Here is a 25,534-nt window from a genome sequence, read left to right as displayed (position 1 = left end):
TATTGTCGGTGTACATTGGCAAGGTCATTTTGGCAAGGCCCACAACTTGTTCTAATTTCTCCCTCGCAGAATGGGACAGGCCTTGTTGAATTTTGGTGCGCAAGATTGCTTGTTCCAGGCGATTTCGTCGAGGGTCATTACCTGTGACGTCTTGCCACCTTCTATAGGCTCTTTCCACATAAACATGAGGATTTTCAGTGTCGGCCAATGAATCAATAACAATACTGTCCGGGTGGACATTTGTCGGATAAATGCTTCTCAATGTATGCCACAGAAGACCTCGGTTTGCAGCAAAAAGTTGTCCATCATATACGTTAGAGTCGATGTATCTCTGAAGTCCCGCTCTACACAAAATGTCCTCCAAGGCATACATACCCACCAGCCAAGAGATCAATTTTTTAAAGTGTCCCATGGCTAATTGTGTGCCCGCTGAATGTTCTTCAAATTTAGCAATCCATTGGTACGCCCCGTCTTGTAATGGTGGAAGTTTGGCTACCATATCAGACAAGTCTGTATGAGACCATGGCCCATAGTCAAGATGTCTTCCCCTGATAATCACTGGCATTTGCTTAATATAGTCTACATCCTGGCTATTATCAGCCTGTTGTTTCACATCCTTCCGTGGCTCCAGAATGAAGGATCTGCCACTCAAGTCAATGACCAGGTGTGCTTCTTCCACAGATAGCTCACTCAAATGCTCCTTTACGATGCGTATAAACTCCCTGTTAGAAGGATCTGCTCTCTTCAATTCACTGACCAAATAGGCCTTTGTGCTGCGGACCCGTTCCAGCCTGTCCTTCACCGAGTGCAGTGTGTCAGCAAGGCGGCTGGGATGTCCATGTGGTTTAGATGTAGAGTCACGCCCACGTCCTTGACGTCTCCTGGAAGATGTCCTCATGCCATTGTCGTCATCAGAGCCTGCTGCAGACCTTGTCGAGTCCCCGCTGCAGTCATCTGGGTCCGAGTAGGTGGTACTGCTTGTCTGCTCCTCCACCCCTCGGCGCCGTTTGTCAGCATCACGGTCCCAGTCAGGCCGTCCCCTCTGGTGGTCCAGTATCCTCATGGTGTGCGGCTTGCAGGTGCCCGGAGTGAAAGTTTTGGCACCGGGTGGGGTCATCTCAGAAGTTCCCTGCGGGTCGAGTAACGCTCCAGCCCCCTTCCGCTGCTCCGTCTCACTCCTGCAGTCCAGTTCGTCAAGCTTAGCTGTGGACAATGTTGCTGAAATAATCTTCTCCTGTCTCTCCTTGAGTAGCCTTGTCTGCACCTGACCTTCCTTAAAAAACAAGTCTAGGACTGCTAGTTCTATTTCTCTCTTTTCTTTCCTAATATGTCCTTTTTGTCCTGCTTGGTACGTAGCAACCAGAACCTTCATTGTCCTAATAATTTCTTCATTAAAAGTACCATTCAGAGGCCATGGCTGATCAATATGAGGCCAACGTTTAGACAATTTCTTCGAAATTTCAGAAATATCTTTAAAATTTGGATTGTTTTGCTTCACAATTCCCACTGGTGTCTTATCTAAGGAAGCAGTTTTCTTCGGGCCCATCATGAATACTAAGAGAGTCCAAAAATGAAAAATGTCACATTAAAAAAGCTACTAAAATGTACTCCTGTAGTCGGGTCTCCAGGAAATTGTAGGCCTATGCTGTTTTTTAAAGATGTAAAGCTTCACAGCTAAAATCGGAGGCAGAAGGCCTTGTGCAAGCCAGTGACTGAGAAAAGTTAGAGAGAGAGAGAGAGAGATAGATATGCAAAAGCCAAAAGCCACCCCCCTTGACTCCTCTCACAGCCTCACTCACACTAATTAACACAATCACCCACAGTCTCTCTCACACACACAATCACCCACTTGATATATTGTTGCTATAACATATATTCATAGTTTACATTACCATCCCCCCTTCGAAACATGACACAAACATGTTTTGAAAAAAATATATAGGAGAGAAAGCACTGTAATCAATGGCCAGAACAAAAACCCTCCCCCCTTGTAAGTAAAAATACACCACTCCTGGCTGCTACTCAGGGAGAGTCTATGGCCCTCTGGGCCCTGCACCCCACAGAAAGCAGAGTCCAGCACCAAGAAAAAATGGAACAATAGAAAACATTCAGACTATACCAAAACCTCCCCTCCACACACAACTTTACCAACCATTATCATTATTATACTACCTTATAATCATGCCCGGCCGTAGTCCAACCTATCGAAGACGTCTCAACAAACACCGGAAACACCGACAAACACAGAACAAGCCGGCAACAGAGACAGACAAACACAAACAGACAAACAGACAGAAAACACAATCCTACACAGAACAGCCCAACACCCCCAGTGACTAAGCCTGTTCCATCAACTCCTTACAAAAAGTAACTGAGGTCTAAAAACCTAACACAAGAGTGTCTAAGCAAAATGAATTACTTTTCACAAGAGTGACAAAGCAATGAAAAAATGAAATAACCTTTCACAAGAGTGACAAAGCCATGAAAAAAATTAAATAACTTTTCACAAGAGTGACAAAGCCATGAAAAAAAAAAAACGAAAGAAAAAAAAAATAGATTGCTGTAATCACTAGCACTCCAACCCCAGACTACCCCAAAAAAGAGGAAAAAAAGTCAAAAACCCCTCCAAGCAGGCAAGCACCAACACACAGACCATACAACAACCCACCGGTTTGTTCGCTTCAGAATTAACCCAAAAGACTGTCAAATCCTGCGTCCAAATTCCTCAACTCACCATCAGGAGAGAAAAAACAAAAAATTAAGATGCAGGAAATGACCGCCTTCCAGAAAAACTTCTGCCGGGGAGTGACGGCACCAATTATGTCGTATACTATCAGTGATAAGGTTGCAGGCCTGCCTTGGAAGAGAGTCTTGAGTCAGAGTTGAAGATACTTTGTAAGTCTTTATTTGCAAGACAGCGATTACAGCAAGGTGTCTGTCCTTGGATCGAATGACACAGAGCACACAAAATCACATCAATCAATACAATTTATACTCTTCAGTCAAGAGATCATCCCTAACTTTCCAACTCCTCCCCTAGTTCTCATTTGACCAGTCACATTCAACCAAGCTGGAGGCTGGACAACCCAAAACTCAGCACTCCCAGTCAGTGGTTGAACCAATTTGCATTTACAGATAATTACATTAACAGGGATAAACATGTATTCTACTTTAAACTATATTTCCACATGAAACTTTGTAAACCATCTTACTCAACATGTTGTTAGCTTCTGAATGAATCCAAGAACCTGTATACGTTAGTGATTGTAGACTTTGGTTCGATGAACTTCATTGAAGACATTACATTGTAGCCTTGTGTGTGAGCACTGGCAACTTCTCAAGAAAGGAACTAGGATAATTGATATGATAATGAACTCAGAGATAACAATGATCTGGCCAGAAGGGTTCTTTGAACCCCCTCTTTTTACTGTTCTACTGTAAACACTCAACTTTGAATAACAGGTGAAGAAGGCCCAGGGTGCCCTTCCAAACAATGGATCAAAAGGTTTCTGAGGTGGCAAAGAATGAAAGGCCAACAGATCTACAGAAACATATGGGAGCATAGCACTTCAATGTCTTCGCAAAACAAACTTGGTATCTTTATACTAAAATCAGTGATCAAAACACAATACTTAATAGGGGAGATATGGTTCAAATATTCCACAGCCTCTTTGCACTGGCTCCCGGTTAAATACAGAATAGAGTTTAAAGTTCTCCTCCTCACATACAAGGCTCTCAATGGACAGGCACCAGTATATCTCAAAGAACTCATCGAGCCCCGTAAACCAGCCAGAACACCACTGCGTCCACAGTATGAAAAAATGCTTACGGTTCCAGTAAACCCCCAAAAAACTAGAACAGGAGGTAGAGCATTTAAGTTTCAAGCACCTCAGCTGTGGAACCTTCTCCCAGTCTCAGTCCGTAAAGCAGACACACTCTGTATATTTAAAACTAGACTAAAAACCTTTCTCTATGATAAAGCCTATAGCCGAAGTGTATAGACTCAGTCCCCCTATAGTCATCCTCTCTCCCCCACCTTCCCCTTTCTCCTCTCTCCCCTCGTCCTCTCTCTTCCCGTCCTCCCTTTGGTTGTGTGGGTTTGTGTCCCATTGGTACAATCGTAATTAACCCTGTACGGATTCACGCTCTAGTAAGGCCTGCCACTAATTCTACAACCGGGGACTCGTTCCCCGGAGTTTCTTCTACCACCCACGTCGCAGGTCCATGGACTATTACTATGGACCCCCAGCTGCGGCTCAAGACTGTGACTGCGGACCGGGCCTGGGCCTCTCCATGGAGTCTATGGACTGTTACTACGGACCCCCAGCTGCGGCTCAAGACTGTGACTGCGGACCGGACCGGGCCTCTCTCCATGGAGCACGACCTGGACACGACCGTGGACTTCTACTACACTACACTATACCGCATATTATATTATCTTAAACATTTTTATATTATTCCATTATATACTGCATACACACTATTGCTGTACTATATTATACTATCATATGCTAGTATCTTACACTATTATATTTGCTATTATTGTTATTGTTACTGCTTGCACTGTATCTCTTTCTGTCTCTCCTCTGTCTCTCCCTTTCTCTCTCTCTTCTTTCCCCCAACACGGTCGAGGCAGAAGGCCCCCGCCCTAGAGCCTAGGGTCTGCCTGACGTTTCTTCCTGTTGAATTAAGAGGGAGTTTTTCGTTGCCACTGTCGCAAAATTGCTTGCTCAGGGTGGGATGTTGGGTCTCTTCTCTACATGTAAAGTGTCTTGAGACAACTTGTTGTGATTTGACACTTTAATAAAATTGAATTGAATTGAATTGAACTTTATGTGAAAATAGTCGACAACTTCAGAGGATTAACTAGTAACTATAACTAGTTACTTTTCCCCCCAAAAAACGAGCAAAGAGCAGATCTACAGTGCAAGCTCACATCACGTCGCAATGCATTGTGAGCAGGTAGATCTGGCTTTTTATTAGGACTTAAGAATTAAGCCCTACAAAAATACATAATGAATGAATCACTTAGGCCTTAAGTGATTCATTCATTATGTATTTTTGTACATTAAATGGGTCCCGGTAGACACCAAATTCCTCTTTTGCGTCCTGTCTCTAGCTGAAATCCTTTGGAAACCCCTGATATACAGTAATAAAATAAAGTAGAATCATCTGAACAGGACGTGAATGGTCTGTGGAGAGAGAGGGAAAAACACTGATTCCAGATTAATATAAACCTCTATCTGACCGACCGTGCACGGCTTGGTGACTCAGAACACATGAGGCTCACAATATGAAACGAACCATTGTTTGCCGATGTGTGCGTGTGGGTGTATGTCATATGTAGTCAATTGGCTTTGAATCTGCGAGTGTGAACTGAAAGCCAAGATAGCTTTCATTCTCTGTGTGCATAGCTTGTCCTCCTTGTGTCCGTGTGTACGCGTGGGTTCCTGTTTGTGCAGCCGTGTGTGTGTGTGTGTGTGTGTGTGTGTGTGTGTGTGTGTGTGTGTGTTTGTTTATGTTCATGTCCTACTAATACAGTGTGTTATTCCCATGTTTACATGTATAAAGTCTGTGTGCTGTGTGTTTGTGCGCACACGTGTGTATAGTTCGCGCAGGTTTACAATTGCTTGTGCATATCTATACATGGGGACAGCACAGCTGGCTGCATAACCTGCCCACATGCATCCATTCAGTGCCACATAGCTTGTGGGCATCAGTGGTAGCGATGCATAGAGCCCTTGGCAGCTGCACCTCCAGCAACAACGTACAGCGTGTAGGAAGGGAGCAGTGTCAGACAAGGTATATACAGTAGTGAATACTCAAGTATTCAAAAGTACAAGTTACAAAGTGCATTGCTGTATTGACATTCTGAACATTTCCCCAAAAATGTAAGAAAGATTATTTTTTCATTAATGTTCAAACATTTTGTGCACATCTACAAACCCAACACGTCACACCACGATGCGTTGTGAGCTTGTAGATCGGCTATTTTCACTATATTTGAAATAGGGCTCAAGTGGTTAATTCATAATAACATTACAAAAATATATTATATTATTGTACGTTTTGGTCCCAAGAGTCCCTTCCTAGAAATGCAGCGCAGTCAAAAGTACAATATTTTTGATATGGAGCGAAGTGAAAGTCATGCACTTTCACTTGGCTCTCTAGCGACATGGCTGCATTGTGTCACCACGTATCCTCGTTAACATAGAAACACCTTCCCAGGCATGTGTCCCCTTGCTTTACTGTATGTCCAGGGAGCTACTATGAGTAACACTTTTGACACTGTAATGATATCAGAGTATTCGTATAGTGACACTGTGATTGTGTGTTTTTGCCTTAGTATAGGTCGAGATATACTGTAATGACACTGTGATTTTTTTGTTTTTTTGTTGTGGAGTGCGTGGTGGTCATTGAAAATAGCCAATCTACAAGCTCACGACGCGTCGCATTGTGAGGAGGAGTCATGAGCTTGTGGATCTGCTCATTTCAAAAATGTATCTTGAAACAATTGGGAATATTTTTTGGAACAATTTAACAACACAATTGCATTGTCTAATTGACCCCCTATTGTATGGGGGGGGGGGGGGGGGGGGGGTGCCTCCTTGTGGAGATCTGCACTGCACCTTTCTGGCTGCTTGTGCGGTTCAAAAATCATAAAAAGGAGGTGGAACAAGATTATCTTGTTGAACAAAACATGTTAATACCATAAGCCTTTGTTTGCTACAGGGCTTATTTTCTTACAGTAATTTATACAAAACGCAATGCAAAACCTCCATTGAAATCTGTGGTAGGAAGTGGCGCCCGTGGGAGACCCTCCACAGACACATAAGGAAATCACTTGACTTTATTTCAACTTTGTGTTATGATATTTAATTTGAAGTCATCATGTTATGATACTATATACCCCTTCTGGCAGCAGTCCCATGTGTTCATGTGTTCAGCTTCAGGACTAGAAGAACCACAGAGAGAGAGAGAGAGAGAGAGAGAGAGAGAGAGACAGACAGACAGACAGACAGACAGACAGACAGACAGACAGACAGACAGACAGACAGACAGACAGACTTCAGGAAGTGAGAAAGCGACGGAGTGGGTAGAAAAGGGTGAATTATGGAATTAATGGTGTGGTCAGACAGAGACAGACAGTTGGACCCTGGAGAAAGAGAAGGTGGGTGGTGGTGGAGAGACAGAGAAACGGAAGATGACGATATAAGAGGCCAGAAGGGCAGGTGAAGCTCTCTCTCTGTCTCTCTCTCTCTGGCAGTCTAGTGGGTAATGTGGTCTGACAGGATGGCCATCTGAAGCACCCATGATGCTGACAGGCTGCCCATCCACCCTGGCAGGAGGCTACAGACACACTTGTCAGGCCCCATAATGCTTAGCTGCCTCTTTATTCTCGCTCTCCCCCCTCCTTAAGTCTGTCCTCGTCTCTCTCTCTCTCTCTCTCTCTCTCTCTCTCTCTCTCTCTCTCTCTCTCTCTCTCTCTCTCTCTCTCTCTCTCTCTCTCTCTCTCTCTCTCTCTCTCTCTCTCTCTCTCTCTCTCTCTCTCTCTCTCTCTCTCTCTCTCTCTCTCTCTCTCTCTCTCTCTCCCCCCCCCCCCCCCCCCCCCTCTTTCGGTGCCTGTCTGCAGAGGGTATAAAGGGATCAGAAGTGAGGAGGGGGTGAAGGGAGGTGAAAGACACACAGTGAAAGCAAAAAATAAATAAATAACAAAAATAGGGGAGGAAAAGAAGCGTGACGATAAGGGAACAAGGGAGGGACCCACGTCCCCTGGAAAGCACTCTGATTGCATTAGACTTGAGAGGCGTTCGGGGGACAAAGTGGCTGAGTCAGTGGAAAAAACAGGAGACTCGGAGGAAGATAAGAAGAAGACTCTGCGTGTTATTAAGTCTAGGTCCCCATGTTGGATTGGAGTTTGTTTTTCGGGTGCCAATGCCAGAAGAAAGGACTGGCTCTGAGCCACTGTTTGTTCGGGAGAACTAATGGCACGAAACAAAGCATCCAGAGAGCTAGTTCTTCCGTCAATCACGTTTAATCCATCCATGGCTGTGTTGTTCACCATTCGGGGGGGTTAGCAGGCTGCTGTTGTTGACTTGTGTGTTCATTAGTTTGAAGAGTGTTCACCGTTGCAGCCACTAGGGACGGACAGAACAGATAGCAGCCTAGATACAAGCAAGCAATCTGGGGTAGTTAAAAATATGTTTGTTTAGTTAGTTAGTTGTGAACTCGTACATATAGCCTATCTTTGGCGAAGAGATTTGGTATCAACTAGAGCAGTGGTTCTCAAACTTTTACATTTCACTTCACTTAACTCTGACAGTACACAAATGGAACCAAATGGACTGTATACTGTCGGAGTTACAGACTTGTAAGGGTCCATTTAGAACCCCCTAAAGCAGTGGTTCTCAACCAGTGGTCCGGGGGTTCCAGGTGGTCCCCAGCTAAATGATGGAGAGTTGGTAACCAAATGGACCCTTATTGGGTAGATCTTGAGCGCGTAAAGATTTTGAGAGCTTGAGAACATGAGAACGTAACCAAGCGTGAAACCAAATGGAGCCTTACCGGTCCATTTGGTTTCATTTTACGCTCTCAAAAGTTAAATTATTGTTAAACATCTGCTTTACTTAATTTACAATAAGTCTACGCAATTAGATAATGTAGAAGAATCGCTATTTTGACCAATGTTTGCCTGTCATCTCTCCTATGCTATGGTAACATCAATACAGCATGGAATTATGGATTACGATAACAAAATATTCTAAATCTTGGGTCTGAGTGGCTAAATCTCATCAAACGGTGGTTCAAATGGCAAATAGATAATGGACCTTGATATGAAAAAGGTTGAAAACCACTGTCCTAAAGGAACCCATAGTCCCTGGACCTCACTTTGAGAACCAGCGGATTAGAGGGCAAAGAAATAGAGGGCCTAGCATAGACCCCTGTGGGACACCAGTCGACAAAGCATATACAGTAGGATGCTTAAGGTTAGAGTGGAACAGAAGTGTGTTTGAAAATGCTATCGACAATTCTAGCCGACACTCTGCGTTTGTTCCCCGCCAACAATAGTGCCCTATTTTCGAGTTTAACACAGTATGTTCAGACGTTGAAAGCTTTTGTTCTGCACAATTCTACTTGTCTTTCTTTGTCCTTCAGGGTAGACACAGTTGTAATGCAATACAATTAGCTTTTAAAAGCGAGCTATGGCTTTGGATATCAAAATAGGTCACGGGCCCCAGAGTTTCTGCATGGGGCTCCACATTGAAAAGAGCAGCAGTATGCTTCAGTGAGCCTTATTGCTCGCATTTGAATCTGATGGGATCCGTGGCTCAGAACAATTCCAGGAACAACAGTTGTGCGTGGTTGAAGCCTGAGGTTCCAGCAGCGTGCACATGCACACAGTGTGCCAGAGCTGTAGGACAAGAGCTCAATGTCATTTCAAAAGCTTAAACAGGGGTTGAGCTACAGGAGATGCTGGCAGAAGATTTAGGAGATAGAGAGAAACAGATGAAGATGATGTATCTGGGACAGTGCACACACATGCACACACATTGACTGGAAATATGTCGCAGGGATGTGGAGTGCACCAAGGTGGACGCTGGGAAGACAGGCTGTCACCAATCTGTCTCACACACACACACACACACACACACATGCGCGCCAGCGTGCGCTCAGTAGTGTACATGTCCAAGACATACATGAGGTGAAAACACTCAGCATCCCTGTACATGCACTCACGCACGCACGCACGCACACACACACACACACACACACACACACACACACACACACACACACACACACACACACACACACACACACACACACACACACACACACACACACACACACACACACACACACACTCTCTTATTCAAGCGCATGCACATCTGAACACAGATGCAGAAACCTCCCCCCACACACACATACGTTAACAGAGAGAGACAAACTCAGCCATACAGGCGGAACACACACACACTGTACATAGAGAGACGTTGTCCATATTATGTGTGTGTTCAGCCTGTATGTTTAACTGTACAGTACATGTACACATTTACACATAGACTGTACCAGCAGGGAGTTGGGGAGCTCCAATATGGACACTGGGAAGACAGGCTGTCACCAATCTGTCACTGTCACACTCTCAGACACACTCACATCGAGATTATCTCCGCAGAGACACACACACACACACACACACACACGCATGCACGCAGTCAGGGGTGAAAACATAATCTACACCCAGAGATAAATATACATAGATAAAACATAATTCATGTCACATAATTATGCAAATGCAGCGTTGCAAAATAAACATCCAAGTTGTCCCTTTTTAAAATAGTTAAACTTTATTTCATATACAATGAGCTCTAAATTCACTTCGGGTGGTCACGTACACAGTAAGGGTATAAAACTGTTTCATTTGAATAAGATAAATCAGAAAAGTGTTGGGCATTCATGTCTGGTCCTTGAGTAACTCTTACTGTAGCTAATGAGAAATACTGAAAGACTTACAGTATACAGTAGTCAGAATAACGAGCCTGGATTCAACAAAAGAAAAACAAAAGAAACAAAAAACTGAAAGCAGGTTTACAGAGAGAGAGAGAGAGAGAGAGAGAGAGAGGGGGGGGGGGTGGTGGTGGATGCTCAGCATCACTCTCATAAGATCTTGTAATATTTAAATTTCGTCACTGTCGGGTAGAAACCTTGTCCAAAAACATGACTTTTCAGGAAATGGAAAGAGAACACGTTGTGAGATTGTAGATCTGTAAATTTCACTACTTTTGTGTGAATTCTTGTATATGAAAAAAAAGAAAAACATAAAAACTTAAAATATGGAGATACAAGGTTTCTGTCCGACAGCAATAATTTGTTGGTAATGCATGTTGAATACAACTGGAAATAAAATAAAAATAAGGATAGAGCATGGAGGAAAGCTTGCAATACCTCATGTCTTTCAATAGTGAATACATTATTTTTTAATACCGAAGTAACAAGTTAATGAAACATTTTGGTCCGCTGCAGAAACAGAAAAGTTCACATTGTTTCCCGATTTGAAAGCAAGGGCCGGAGAGTTCCTTGATACGTTGGAAGACCATCACCCGTTTTGGCTAAGACTAACGTAGAGAAGTATCTTTAACATAGCCAGGATATTGCAAATATGTGTGCAAGATCATAGATACTATTTGTGCAAAGAATTTGTGCTCTCTTCTACTATAAAACGCTTCGACAAGGTTTTCTTTTTTTACGTAGTATAATTTTGTATCATTAGAAAAGTTATTTCCACTAGAACGACACCAGGACAAACACGAGTGGTTCAAAGTCATCTGATGTATAGAATGCTGCTTCCATAGAACATAGTTCAGTTAAAAATGCCTGTTCGTTTTAAGAATACACCAAAATGCACACGTCACAAAAGCCATTCACATACATGTTTATGTAAAGAAAACACACAGGCCGTGGGTTCGTTCGTGCCGTCCAAGTTAAAAATACAGAAAACATTCACTGACCCCGTGTGTTCTCTCTCAGAGCAGTTCCCCCCTCCCCTTCTCTGTACAATGTGATCTGGTCATCCTTCCATCACCCACCCACCCATCCATCCATCCATCCGTTCATCCATCCATCTGTCCCTGTTTTCTGGTTCACCAGTGAAGCTACGGTTGGTGAGACCTTGATGGAGGAATGGCTGAGAAACTGGTCCTGTCCGCGTCGAGCTGTGTCGGGGCTGGGCCGGGCCAGGCCGGGGCTGGACTGTGCTTGTTACCATGCTTTTCTGTGCCTGAGACAAACGCTGTGCAAATGCTACTGGTGCTAGCCGCACCCATTAGGGCTAATCCATACTTCGGCGGAAAAAAGTGTCACGCGCCGCACCGCTCGTCACATACGACATATTTGTCATTTTCAACTCTTTTTTTCCCCCGTTGAAAATGCGTCATGATGCTTGAGTGGTGCGCCGCACCACGCTTTTTCACTGAAGCATAAATTAGGCTTTAGGTGAGGGGTACCGGCATCACTACTGTACAACTGTTACTGTATGCACTGCCGTGAATCCAGAAAAAGGATGGAGGCTGTCAGATATACAGTATGTGTGCGCATGTGGGTCAATGTGTGTGTCTGTGTGTGTGTGTGTGCGTGTGTGTGTGTGTGTGTGTGTGTGATACAAACATTGGCCAGGCAGTGATTGACTTGATTCTGTGGTCATGCGACCCAGTCGGACTGTAAACAGCGGTAGTTTTAGTATCTAGTCTTTATGTACAGTACATTTTGGGGACAGTGAAAAAATGGGTACTGGGGTGAGAGGTGGAGCTTTCGTGTTTTGAAACACACGTCCATGAATGGGGGGCGGGGGGTGTCACAGAACAGAAGCTGTGACCGTCAAAGGGTCCGACAAAGGGCTCGGTTTGGTTTGGCTTCACAGCAAAATATTTGTTCTTGATGTCTCTGTTTGTGTTGCGCACCCAACCTTCAAAATTCCGGAACAGGCGACGACAGTCTGTGGTACAGTGTGTCCAGAGGTTTAATGTCTCTCTGGTTTGGCTGACAGTTCAGCTGTTATGAGGTAACCAAGGAGAAGGAGTAGATCATACTGAAAGAGAAGAAGAAGAGTACAGCAAGAAACAGGAACTCAGTCAACAGTTGATGTGATTTGGAAAAACAGATAGAGACAAAGACAACACATTTGAAACAACCGTTTGAACGTAGCATCTAAAGCCCAGTCCACACCAATACAACTCCTTACAACGCCTTGCAACATGCAACTACTTGCAACCATTATCCCCAATGGCAGTTGCAAGGAGTTACACTAATATGGACTGGCCTTAAAACTGTTTTGTTCTAAGGAGTTGTGTCTAGTTGCATTGGTGCGGCTTTCAAAATGGAATGTTTTCTATTTGTGTGTGTGTGTGAGAGAGAGAGAGAGAGAGAGAGAGAGAGAGAGAGAGAGAGAGAGAGAGAGAGAGAGAGAGAGAGAGAGAGAGAGAGAGAGAGAGAGAGAGAGAGAGAGACAGACAGACAGACAGACAGATTCAGAAACACAGAAACAGAGAGACAGAGACAGAGAGAGGATTGGGTGGTCTAGTGTTTGATTGGTCCATGGTTAGTTTGTCCATGTTTCTGTCTGCCTTCATCCCAGTTTTAATGGAATCTCTTTAAGTGACAATTTGAACTATAAAAAAGACAACTTTGTTCATACAGGCCTTTTCATTTGCAAAAGGACACAGAGTTTTCCTTTCTGGAGAGCTACCTATTAAATAAGCAAAACACTGTGAGGGGAATTAGAAATAAAATATACTCTATTCATCTCAGTTAGCTAATACCAAATGTTTTTACATTTCTATCCCTTTGAAGAACTGGGCTAGATATAAAAACGTACAAATTAAGTAAGGGTACAAAAGAACCTCAAGATGTCTAGGCACAATCTAATTCAAAGCATTCTTTTTTCTTCATTTAAATGAACACACAGACTAATATACTGGATTTTTTTGTATTACTTTGGAGACTTCATTTTGTTAGCATTAGATGTTAATATCAAAGTTGGTAATTTTGTCCAATCTGTATGGTAGAGTATGTTAATATAATATAAATTATACAATTGGGCTGGTTGTATTTTGTCTCCCTGCTCTTTTATTGAGACATTAGATCGTGTCAAATGTCATGTCTCACCTAGATACAGGATCTGACACATATTTTGACCTGATGGTCAAGACTCATTGGTAAAGGTTTCAGCACTTGCATAGGAAACCGGGTTCAAATCCGGGGTAGAAGAGGAAAGTTACATGGTGCAGCTTTAACATGTTTTTTTTCATTAGGATTTGTTAGCTTGAATTTTGCAATGCTCATTTCAAAGTCCCATATTATTTTAGAGAGATGCCAAACAAAACCAGGTTCAACTGTGACCCACTAAATGAAAACGGCTATAAAATTGCATTTATGGTTGCTGAAGGAAAATCAAAAAATGATTTTTTTCAATAATGTGACATGTTTTTCTAATTAAAAGAATTAAATAAATAAAAGTACCAGTTACCCAGGGACTGAAATTTGACTGGCTTTTCCTCAACTTTCCCATGATTTTTCATATCATTGTGGGGTTTTACAGCCCAAAAAATGTTTTTAAAAATAAATAAGAAATCCTTCCTGGCATGTGTAAGCTGTTTTTCAAAAAAGTCATTAACACTCAGTATACAGACCTGCAGAGGCCATTGTCCCTACTGTGGGAAAGCAGTGATTGAATGCAAAATAATTATCATAAAGCCACCATGTAATGCAATGGATGCACGTGGAAAAAGCCATGCAACACATCTCTGTAGATTCCTGTAAGAAAACCCATGATTTAAAAATGCCATATAACCTATTACACAAATTCAGAAAATATAGCTAGCAAGAGAGCTAGAGATCTAGATAGATAGATATATAGAACATACTATGACAGTGTGAACACGAGAGAGTAAAAGAGAGGGAGAAGAGAGAGGAGGGTGTATTAACGAAGTGATGATCGTCCCTCTGGGACTAATCTCCCTTCCATCCATCCAGATTCCTCAGGGCCAGATGCATCATTAGTGCATCTTTCAGTAACCCTTTAAATAACAGCACATTCATTTCACACTACATAATAAGACATTAGCTGAGCGTATGCTAAATTATGAGCTTGTTGCGGGAACTGCAGGAACAGCGAAGAGGGAGACGACTCAGACGAGCCAATGTTTTTACATTATTATTGCAATATTGTCCAATTTTCATTACAGAGGGATCGCCAAACGCAGTCAAGGCCAGTTGAATGATAAAGCGGCAGCATAAAGAACATACAGTGTAGCTGCCATAACGTGATGCTATACTACAGTACAGAACAGTGGCCCAAGGCACACCAATGGGCAAATCAAAATTTCAAGGCATACCTGTATTCATAGCGAAAATGGCCGATCTACAAGCTCACAACGCATCACATCATCATGACACATTCACTTTGTATGTATATACAGTATATATATATATATATATATATATATATATATATATATATACATACACATACATATATACACATACATATATACTGTATAACATATGGGCCAACTATTAAACTATTTATGGCATTATAAGACACATTATCTTAATAGTGTAGATTCCTTACACTGAATAAAATGCAAACATCTATTAAACTAATTTAACTTCATCCTTTGATATTTGTTTTTGTCTCTCTTAGTAAAAAAAACAAAGTCATTACATTTCCATATAAAATACTGCTGTTTTACTGGTACACACAATAATAATGGCACGACCTGTCACACTCCAACCAGGCCATGTGAAAGGTACTGGGAATTTGAATTGGTTGACAATACATTTCACACATTGTTCTTAAGTGACAGTATAACGATACTTTGATTTGAGACAGGATCCAATTAGTTTACCTTGTGGACCGTGCAAAGTCTTGCATAATAATGTGTGATGTGAAATACATTCGAATTCCCTGCACACGCTATGTACAGTCACTTTTAATGAATGTCACTTAACAGTTATATGTTTGCGGTGCCAAACATGAGTTTTGACTTTATTAGTGTATGAAGAGAGACTTTCGCTTGATTAGTCTGTACTTTATAGTAGTTTTTGGGCAAACTAATGGTATTGTCCCTCAGGAATGGTTATGTACCCATTTTCAAATAGGCCAGAGGTTTTCAATGAGCTACGTAATGCAAGAGACAATTTGGAGATATGTTATGAGGTAAGAAATTCAGCAGCTTCTACTTGTCACATATGCTTGACTGAAAGTTGTTTTCTAAACAAATCCTGCCATGTTTCAGTAAAAAATACTGTCTCTAATGTCCCTCTAAGTTACTGGTATACATGTCATAATTTCTGCTAACTAGGGTGGAGCTGTCCCATCTCAACCACTTTAAATTGCCCCCCTGCTTGCCATAAATGTTCTGCGCTGATCTCTCTTGTTGTGTGACAGATGCTGCTCGTTTCCTGATCCATTAGCTTTAAGCGTCTGGCTAATGAGCCGAGGCTAACCTTGCCATTGTAATTGGAAGGGCGAGGCTGCAGGACCCAGGTCTTTGATTTCCCATCAACTGAAAGGTTTTATAATACTTAATTGGTGCTAAACGAAAGTGGGATATGACGTGTGTGTGCACGTCTGTGTGTACAGTACACATGTGATTCTGGGTGTGTGGGTGCGTTTGTGTGTGTGTACTTTGTGAGGACATGGGACAGGTTTTTCATGCCAGGGAAGAACATGATACGACAAAAGGTAAGACTAAAGACAGCAATAGATTGTACGTTCATCCACTACAGTTCACAAGGCTGCTTACTAGATGCACTGGGAACAGGTGGCGCTGTCTTTAACCTGAAGTGTTAAAGGGATAGTTCACCCAAAAAAGTTCACCCAATCTATCGATTAGTCACCCCATGGACACTTGAATTCATGGATCAAATTATTGGCTTAGGAATGCGACAAAAACAAAAAAATATCCATGAATTCAAGTCTCTATGGTGTGACTAATCGATAGAGAAAAAAAGTCATTTTGGGGGTGAACTATCCTTTTAATTGATCTGAGCCAGTGTTGTGTTGTGTCAGTGAAGACAATATAGGTAGAACCTTGGTCAGACCAATGGTCAATCACTTCAGCTTCACCTAATTTATCTCAGTGGGAGGTAGATCACAAATATAAAAACAGAGAGAGACAGAAACATGTCATTCACATCAAACTCCATTACAATGACACATGAGGTTCAGGAAAAAGGAGATAAAGAGGAGGTCAGAGGATTTAAGGTCAGGTGCTGAGGGAAACTCCAATTCTCAGACAGGGCTTCACGACCATCATCATCATCTAGCTGTGAAAAGAGAGAAACCTAAAGACTGATTTATATTCAGGTGAGTCTCCCACCGAGCAAGGCTACTATCTTGTTGTATATCAGCTAGTTTCAGTATAACTAAATATAAATTAGGTGTAAGACCTCACCTGGGGTTTGAGGTCATTAGAAATCTCTGTATCAGTCGCGTAACGAGGCAACAGTAGGCCCCGACGCGAGGTGGTCACAGCAGGCCCTCATGGACGCGCATGCACGCGCGCGCAGCATGCGCAAATTTTGCGGTTATTAGTGGCTTCTGATACTTTTTCCGCGGGTTTGTGATGGATTTCGGGTACATAAACAACGGTTTTGTAACAACTACTTAACAATTACAATGTTAAGGGCCCACCCAGGTTTATTTTTTAATTCATAATTCTTTTTTTTAAATATATAATTTTATTTTATTTTTTTCCTGGGTGGGGATGGGCCCCTAACGTCATGGGCCCCAACGCAACCGCGTTGTCTGCGTGACGGTAGTGACGCCCCTGCTCTGTATTTAGCAGACCTGGGCAAGATAGTAAAGCAGTGTTGAACATGGTAGAATCTTGGGTTGTACAGCTATGTAGGCAAGATTTAAGTCCAAATATTGTCCATCATTGCTATCTGTTGCTTCTGTGCTCTGAGATCAAAGAACAAGTAGTGAACTTTTAGCGCATCAACGAAAGCAAATAAAGCAGATGCTGCTATTAAACATTTTTGCCTATTAAACTGTAATTTGGATAGTGGTGGTGTAAGCACATTATGCATCTGTGGGCTTTTGATTAAGTACAGTATGAGCAAAGTATTATTTATGCACTAACATTACATCCCATAGGCTAATATGCAACTTAATGGACTGCAATATAGCGATCGTAAAGCAAATTGTCAGCAAATTATACAAATGCAGAAGATAATAGTGGGACAGGCCACCTCGACAAGTGAAAATATTTGAAACCATATTTAAATTGATTTTTCTGCCCAGGTCTATTGAAGGCTCTTTGGCTTTGGCTTGCCTTGGTTTCCCTGCCATGGGCAGATGGACTAAATGAAGAGTTATAGAGCAATTCCACCAGATCATCTGCGCAAGACGAGCTCGGCTGAGCAGCCAAAGGGATTCTAAATTGCCCATCACCCAGGTGTGAAGGAGACACAGAAAATCACTGGCATGGAGTTGTGTGTGTTTTTCGCACACATATGCGACAGTACAGAATAGCTGTGTGTGTACTGTATATGCAGCCATGTGTGTGCAAAGCCATATTATGCATTAATCTAGACGTGCAACGTTTTTTTTCTGACACAGGAACAAAAGGTCTTGGGGTTAAGAGTTGAGGAGCTTGATGCTGGGGAAGAATTTCGGTTTGGGGAAACAGTGCCAAGTGGGAGACAGTATCACAAATCAGGAAAACCCATGGGTCAGGCTTTTAGACAATTCATTTCCAACACAACAAGTCAAAAATGTAAATATGAATTAATTTCATAATGTTATTAATTTAATATACATTATGTTTATAATTTGTGTTATAATTTAAGTCACAATGGCCTTCTCTGACTGTGTAATATAAGCTATATTACACAGTCAGAGAAGGCCATTGTGCTGTTACAAGATGTATCATGGTTAACATTTCATTTGAGGTTCTTCTGAATTGCTAAGAAACTACAATCAATCACTGAATTGATGCATGTGAAAATGAACTGACTGTCCACCCTGCAGTACAGACATTTGTAACTCACTGCTGCTGCTGCTGTTGGTGTATGAAACAACACATCCACTCCAAAATAAGCTGGTGCAGCACAGGAATGAGATGGGATGGAAAAGCAAGATGATCAAGTAGAAGATGACCGATGGGTTAAAAACCGACTTAGCTGCAACACCAAACAAAGCCAATGATGCTAGCTCATTGTTTGAGTCTTTAAATGGTAGATCAATGAATGTGAAGTTGTTAACATCCATTATAACAAGAGAGTAATCATGTTTACGATTGTTGTATTGTTAACTACTGACAAAGTGAGTACAAACAGTATTACCTATATGTTATCTATTATCTATTAATTAATTACTCGTCCATTTAACACAATGTACAATTCTCTGTGCTTTGAGCTAGCCTTGGTTGGCCCAATTAACCTCCTTGTAGATAAGAGAGCTTCTGATTGTAAGATATAAAATATATGTTCCAAGAATGCTACCAAAATCATGTTTTGTGTAATCTGAGATCTACTGTACAGTAATAGTATTACTGACCATATGGCCACCTGACATGTGGTCTTGCCAGTTACTGCACCAATCTTTTAGCCGATCTGACTGATATGCCCATATATGGATATCTCTGTATCTGCCAGTCCTTGTCCTTTTTATGCCCATATATGGAAATCCCTGATGTCATCAGTATATATGGGTATGCCCCCTTTTGTGCCCATATATGGAGGCTGACAGATTTGTTTGCGCCGATACCATGACGACACATTGAGGTTAGACAATACACTCCATAATTGGGCGTGGCTGCATTGGGAACTCCTTATATGGTTATGGCTGAGTCATGGTTACATGAGTGTGATGTCAGAGGTTTGCATGCTTGCCGGCCGGCGGGCCTCCCTTAAGCCAATTTTAATATAGTATTGGAGATGGCATGGAAAGCACTCGTAATATGCAGGTGTCTTTGGTTGCAAGTATGCGTGCCGAACCAGAAGAACACCACAAGCAGAACGTTGGAATCTGCATATGCAGTTAAATTGATTAATCTTTAGTTCCTGCTTTATTGACAACAAGTCAAACCAAACAATATTTTGTAATTTCATAATTGGTGCGTCTTTGTACCGTCAGCGCGGACAGCATTAGTGTTTTCTTCATTTCTTGTCATGCTTTTTCTTTTTTTTCTTTTAAAATAATAATCATTTAGCAGTCTTTGCTGTATTTACAGAAATTAAACCTAAAGCAGAGGCAGGATGCGTGGCATGACGGGAGTCGTATTTGAGCTTGTGTGGTTAGTGCACTAATTGGCTGTGCTACGCCAGCCATACTTGTTTTAAAATCTGTTCTTGTCACTCCACTACTAACACTTTTGAAATGTAGGCTTCTTTTCGTCTTCTTAAACACTGGCAGATACTGTATTTTGACTTGTTTTAAGAAAAGTAAAGCGTTTAAAAAACAACACCTGATCAAATGATTTGGATGGATACTTTTGACAGTGAACATTCAGAACAGAATAATGACTATATCTATCACCATTATTCATGATGTTGTTTTTCTACCTGTGTGGTACTGTGCTGTGATAAACATATTAACCATGCATATCAGAAGTTGGAGCTACTGTAATGACTAATTACACAACTATTATTATCCTACAAATGTGTAATTCTTATGTGCTCATATGTTATACCACAGCATTATCACACACATACAAGCACAACTCCATGTTAAAGTTCCAATCCTTTTGGGTTGTGGGATCGTTGAAAAAAAAAGAAACTATGGGGAAAAAAATCTATGAATAAAGAAACCATTTTGGAATGCTACATTGTATTTCTAATTCGCAAAGTAATCAAAAAGCTAAGAATAATGTGTAGGTTTCAATAAAAGTATTTCGAGTTCAGTTCAATGCCAATGGCCAACTAGCCACAACAGTCCCTATTGGCACAACATGAATGATATGCCTATACACAGTATAACAGGCCAAAGACTGTTGGGACCATGTGGGTGACCATTATGGCTCACGGCAGATATCCGCGAAGAACAATGCTACACTCTCTCGATTTCATAGCTCAAAAGGGCAAAAATATAAGGATTGTACCTTTAAGGTGTTTCCACTGATAAGACCTATTAGAGGGATATGTCCAGGTTCCACACACTGTAGCATTCATACAACACACATGGGACAAGAATCCATAATGATTAATAACATGGTTATTACACTTCAGTCTGTTCTCATGCCTCACTCTGCGTATTTTGCTGCTTGGGTCACTCAGTGACTTTGGCATCCAAATGCTGACACCATTGGCAACCTTTTGCGTACTATGTTGACACCAAAAGAATGAGGCCCATTCACCGATGGAATGAGGACCATGTGGATTCCAAGTTGTCCATTTGGACTGTAACATTAATACTACCCAAAACCCTTATCCTAAACCTGCACCAAACCTTTAATGTAACCTTAACTAAGTGTAACTAGGTAAGTAGTCGCATTGGCTTATTGTCGGTATCAGCTGAGCAATGAGGGAATTTACAAGGCACTAGACCAGAGAGATGGATTTCTGAGCTGGAGAGGCCTACTGTATGAGCAGCTCATAGGAAAGGACTGCAATGGAAATAAACCTTTTTTGTGTTTTATCCTTTTGATAATGGTATGTATTTTGACATGTTTATTATCTATAAAGAGGTCAAAGCCAAAGTTAGTTACCCAAGCTGTGCCTCTCATACACTGAGTGGGCGGTGTCCGGGAATGAACCCAGAACCTTGCGATGCAATCGAAAACACTCGACTGACTGAGCTACCTGGACTAACCTGAACCTAGAACTCTGCCTAAACTTAAAAACTCCAAGTCCAAATGGTTTCATCGCCAAATGGTCCGCATTCCTTTGATGTCAACATAGTATGCAGAAGTCTGGCCTCAGCATCAGAATGTAGACACCAAAGGCACCTGCCCAAGCAGAAAAATAAAAGGCATAGAGGTGAGAGCACATTGCAAGCACACATGGGGAGCTTTAGAGAAGTAACTAAAGTAGCAAGGCACACTGTTCAACAATACACAAGTTAAATACATTGCAGTCCTACTGAAATCATCCAAAGTTTTACCAGTGGTATCTATTGACATAATATAACATATTTTTCTTTGATTACAAATGCACGCTGACAATCTCAGCAGGAGTCACCATGTAGGTTATGCTAGATTAGTAAATCATAATTAAGTATTAAGAGTCTGCATAATTTCATGAAGAAACACTGAGGTTTAATAGCTCAGCTAAAACTATGCCTTTGTGGCATTTAATCTATTGAAATGGAATCCCAGTACCACAGCTGTTTCCTACAGAGTAATAATCAATGCATGTCTTAAGACAATCAAAAGGTTTTCATGTTATGGTTTAATGCTGTTAATTTTGGAGACACGTCTTATCCTCCATCCACCGTTAAGCAGTTTTCAACATCTCATGCACACTTTGCCATTTCCTCACTGTACATAAGCTCCAGTTGTCACACTGTAACAGTAAGCGTGACTGATACTAGCCTACAGTTTGGAAAGATGCATGTGATTTTGAAAACTTTAACGCTTTAAAGCTTTAACGCTGGAACCAACTTCTCCAAATCAAAAGCATTGACACGGAAGCTTCCCGATTATCCTATGGAGATTGGTACCACAGAGTAATGCCGCTAGATATTTCACATATTTATCCAAAAGTATGTATATATTGTTTGTTTCCAATACAGCATTCAATTTTTAATTAGAATGCATATAACAACAACCCCCCCCCACACTGATGGCTCACCAATAGAGATAGTAGATGAAGGAGAGAACGAAGAAGGACAATTTGCACCAGGCCTCCTTCAGGCAGAACTTGAGCGTGTCGCCGTTCATTACTGATGCCGGGTCGTAGAGAAGCTCCTTGGTGTCCGTTGGGCTATGGAAGTACCTGCCACAGGGGGCAAAGACCACACCACGGGTAGTTGACCCGTTCCACACACCCAGGGGAAAGGGAAAACAACGGACGACAGACGAAGGGAGGGAGGGAACGCGGAGTTGGGAGATACAGTAGGAGATGATGGAAGGAGATAAGATGGGAAAAGATGGCATGATGAGTTATGTCATGATGAGTCATCATGCAGCAGACCTGGGCCCAACTGTAGCTGAATGTTTGACCGTTCACATGGTGGCCATTTTGCTCTTGCATCGTACCCCCGCCGACTGAGTATGGTCAATAGCTTGTGGGAGACTTGGGGAAACTATCCCCAATGAGGAGTGCTTGGTTTGTCTCACCTTGCATGTGGTCTGCCCCGTTGTTGAGTCCACTTAAATGTCCAGCAAGTTGAAAGAAGTGGGCTTTAGTGACTAGATATTTGAATGGATATTCAAATAAACTTTTACCCAGGTCTGTTATGCGATCACACATATAAGGGTTTTTCGTTTCTTAATCCAGTCAGCTCAGAATATAAATTAACCATTACATTATTTTTTCCCCCAATTATGTTATTAATTATATGTATTTATTTTTACCTTTTTTCTCCAAATTTAGTAATTCTGCCAATTCCCACTTTCCCTTGTACTGTAGTCCCTTGTCGCTGCTACTGTTTATAATTGTTTTTAGGGAGGGTTTAGACAAGCTGATGAAAATCTCCAGCAGATTCTTTTCACCTGACAGAGAGGAGTTTCACCTGGACGTAACACATGTGGAGAGACACATTAGTGGAGTGACAGAGATCATCTCCCCCACCCTTGAATGTGGCCAATTGTGTTCTTTGGAGTGCGAAGCCAAAGATTCAAACAACTAATCCAATTTCGATTTATTATCAATTACATATTTTGTAAGTAAAATAAGTCTATTTTCTTGTGTGCAAATACAATAATTAACCTGCTGACTGAACTGAAACTGAAACTCCACCCATTAGTAGAATTTATTTGAGTTATTATTCCTATTCAAAAAAAGACTTACTCATAAGAAGACTTCAATTTCATGGTGGATTTTCTCTATAATTGAACCCAACATGGATAGAAATGAATTGGATACCTTGTAATAGATGGCTTATGTACAAGTAGAGAAACATTCATAATGGACTGGGTGTGTAAAAATGGCGAGTCATTAGACCTACACATCCTGTCCCACAGCACGTGATTCCAAACATGCAAAAGTGATGCTTGGGCACCTTGCATTGTCGGACAGGCGATGGCCTCAAACAAGGATGTCGACATCTTTATGCACCTGGCCTATTATTCAGGATTTACGCTAACGGATGACTTATGCATGTACATATAAAAGTACATTTGACTGTTCACAATGACTGCAAGATGGCTGCACATTTTGCTGTTTGTAACTGGCAATGTGGACCCACTTGTTCAAGACAGGTGGGGTCAATAGATGGCTCATGCAGGTAGAGTATGACATATTCTCCCATGTAATGTATGTGAGAATGCATTTTCATGTATTTTGAGTGTGATAAAGGGGTTTGAGTCACAGCATAAAGAATTCCCATGTATGCCCATAACAGATACATGCTCAAATGGCTGAATATAACACATAGTTTGATAATACAACTATTACAATAGTAGCTGATACTGATTGCTGATAGACAATGGGTTCTTTAGTGTTTGTCCTGAGAAAGAGAGATAACACAAGAACCACAATACAGAATCTGTCTAATCATGTGAAATAATTACATCTCTGTCTCTCGCACGTACGCGTGTGCGCACGCACACACACACACACACACACACACACACACACACACACACACACACACACACACACACACACACACACACACACACACACACACACACACACACACACACACACACACACACACACACACACACACACACACACACACACACACACACACACAGCTCAGCATAGCACATCTACTGTGTATGTTGTATCGAGCCTACAGCGAAGCTAAAGCTCATACACGCTTCAAGGGTTATTTACTCAGGTAACTCTCAACATGAAAAAGAAATAACCCCCACCACGTGTAGATCATATTGAGAGGTTATAGGCTGATGATAACGCTACAAGACATCGTTATTACGATAGACGTAATCCATCAATGTTTGCTATCGTAGATTGTAATTTCACGCAATGGTAAATTTCACGGTAGCGGGGGGATACTAGTCTGTTGATGGATTATGCCAATGGAACCTAACGTGACTAATCCCTGAACCTAAATCATATGGATGAAACCGTTTTAAGTTCACGAGTAGAAACATTTTTTAGAATCTTTTACAGCTATAAAAAGTTAGATATTATTGTTTTTGTCATGTGACTCTTGAATACCCTTTAAATTCTTCTAAACATAATGAAGGACTTTGTTCAGTTTTGCCACTTTTTTTGCGCTAGTTGGAAAATCCTTCCTTTTTAGAATTCACAAAACGATGCTGTGCCATTGTCACGCCGTTGTATACTGTGCGGGGAGACTTTCATATGCGCACATCCACGTTCTAGAATGCCCGCACACACGCACACGTACACACACACACACAATCGTGCGCGCACAGGCTCTTTTTGTAGAAAAGTATTATACACATTGTTGAGCACCAGCATGCACAGACATATGGAAGGACTAACGCTCTCTGTTCCGCCTATAAGCCCAGCAATCTCTCTGTTTATTCAGCTCCTTATCGCTCCCTCGCTCTCTCCTCCAAGTAACCTTGTAAATATTAGATGTCTTTCCCCTTCTCTGTCTCTTTCTCTATCTCTCTCTTTCTCACTCTTCTCATCTCTCTGCTGTGCCTGGAGCAGCAACTGTAGCCGTTGGGCATCTGGCACAATCTACAATTAATCAGACAGCAAGATGTTTTCCTCCTCCTCCTCTCCTCTCTTTCTCTAACATCCTCTCCCATCCCCTTCTCTATATTCCTCTCTGCTTGACCCCCCAACCCTGGTCTCATCTCTTCTCTATTTTCTCCCCTTCTGCTCGTTCACTCTCAACTCTCCTCCTTTCCGAAACGTTGCGAAGTCCGCTTCTGCCGACTCAGCACCGTCTGAGATATGTTATGATGAAGGCAGAGAATCG

General features: G+C 41.8%; 1 protein-coding gene across 2 annotated transcripts in view; it reads right to left on the bottom strand.

Moving 5' to 3' along the window:
• Positions 1–12,552: 12,552 nt before the first annotated feature.
• cnih3 (cornichon family AMPA receptor auxiliary protein 3) overlaps positions 12,553–25,534 on the bottom strand; it is a gene marked incomplete at both ends in the record, with an annotated part of 89,310 nt that continues 76,328 nt past the window's right edge. Inside the window, 2 exons of one of the 2 annotated variants that reach the window (XM_084081970.1) lie at positions 12,553–12,586; positions 22,297–22,440. In XM_084081970.1, coding sequence (XP_083938096.1) covers positions 12,553–12,586; positions 22,297–22,440 — 178 coding nt within the window. Of the gene's footprint in view, positions 12,587–20,635; positions 20,664–22,296; positions 22,441–25,534 lie in introns of those variants that run through there. The other variant, XM_084081971.1, reaches the window with a different exon arrangement.

Source organism: Gymnoscopelus microlampas, assembly GCF_963454915.1.
Source record: "Gymnoscopelus microlampas genome assembly, chromosome: 16".
NCBI classification, from domain to species: Eukaryota; Metazoa; Chordata; class Actinopteri; order Myctophiformes; family Myctophidae; genus Gymnoscopelus; species Gymnoscopelus microlampas.
This window is presented reverse-complemented; position numbering and strand designations above follow the sequence as displayed.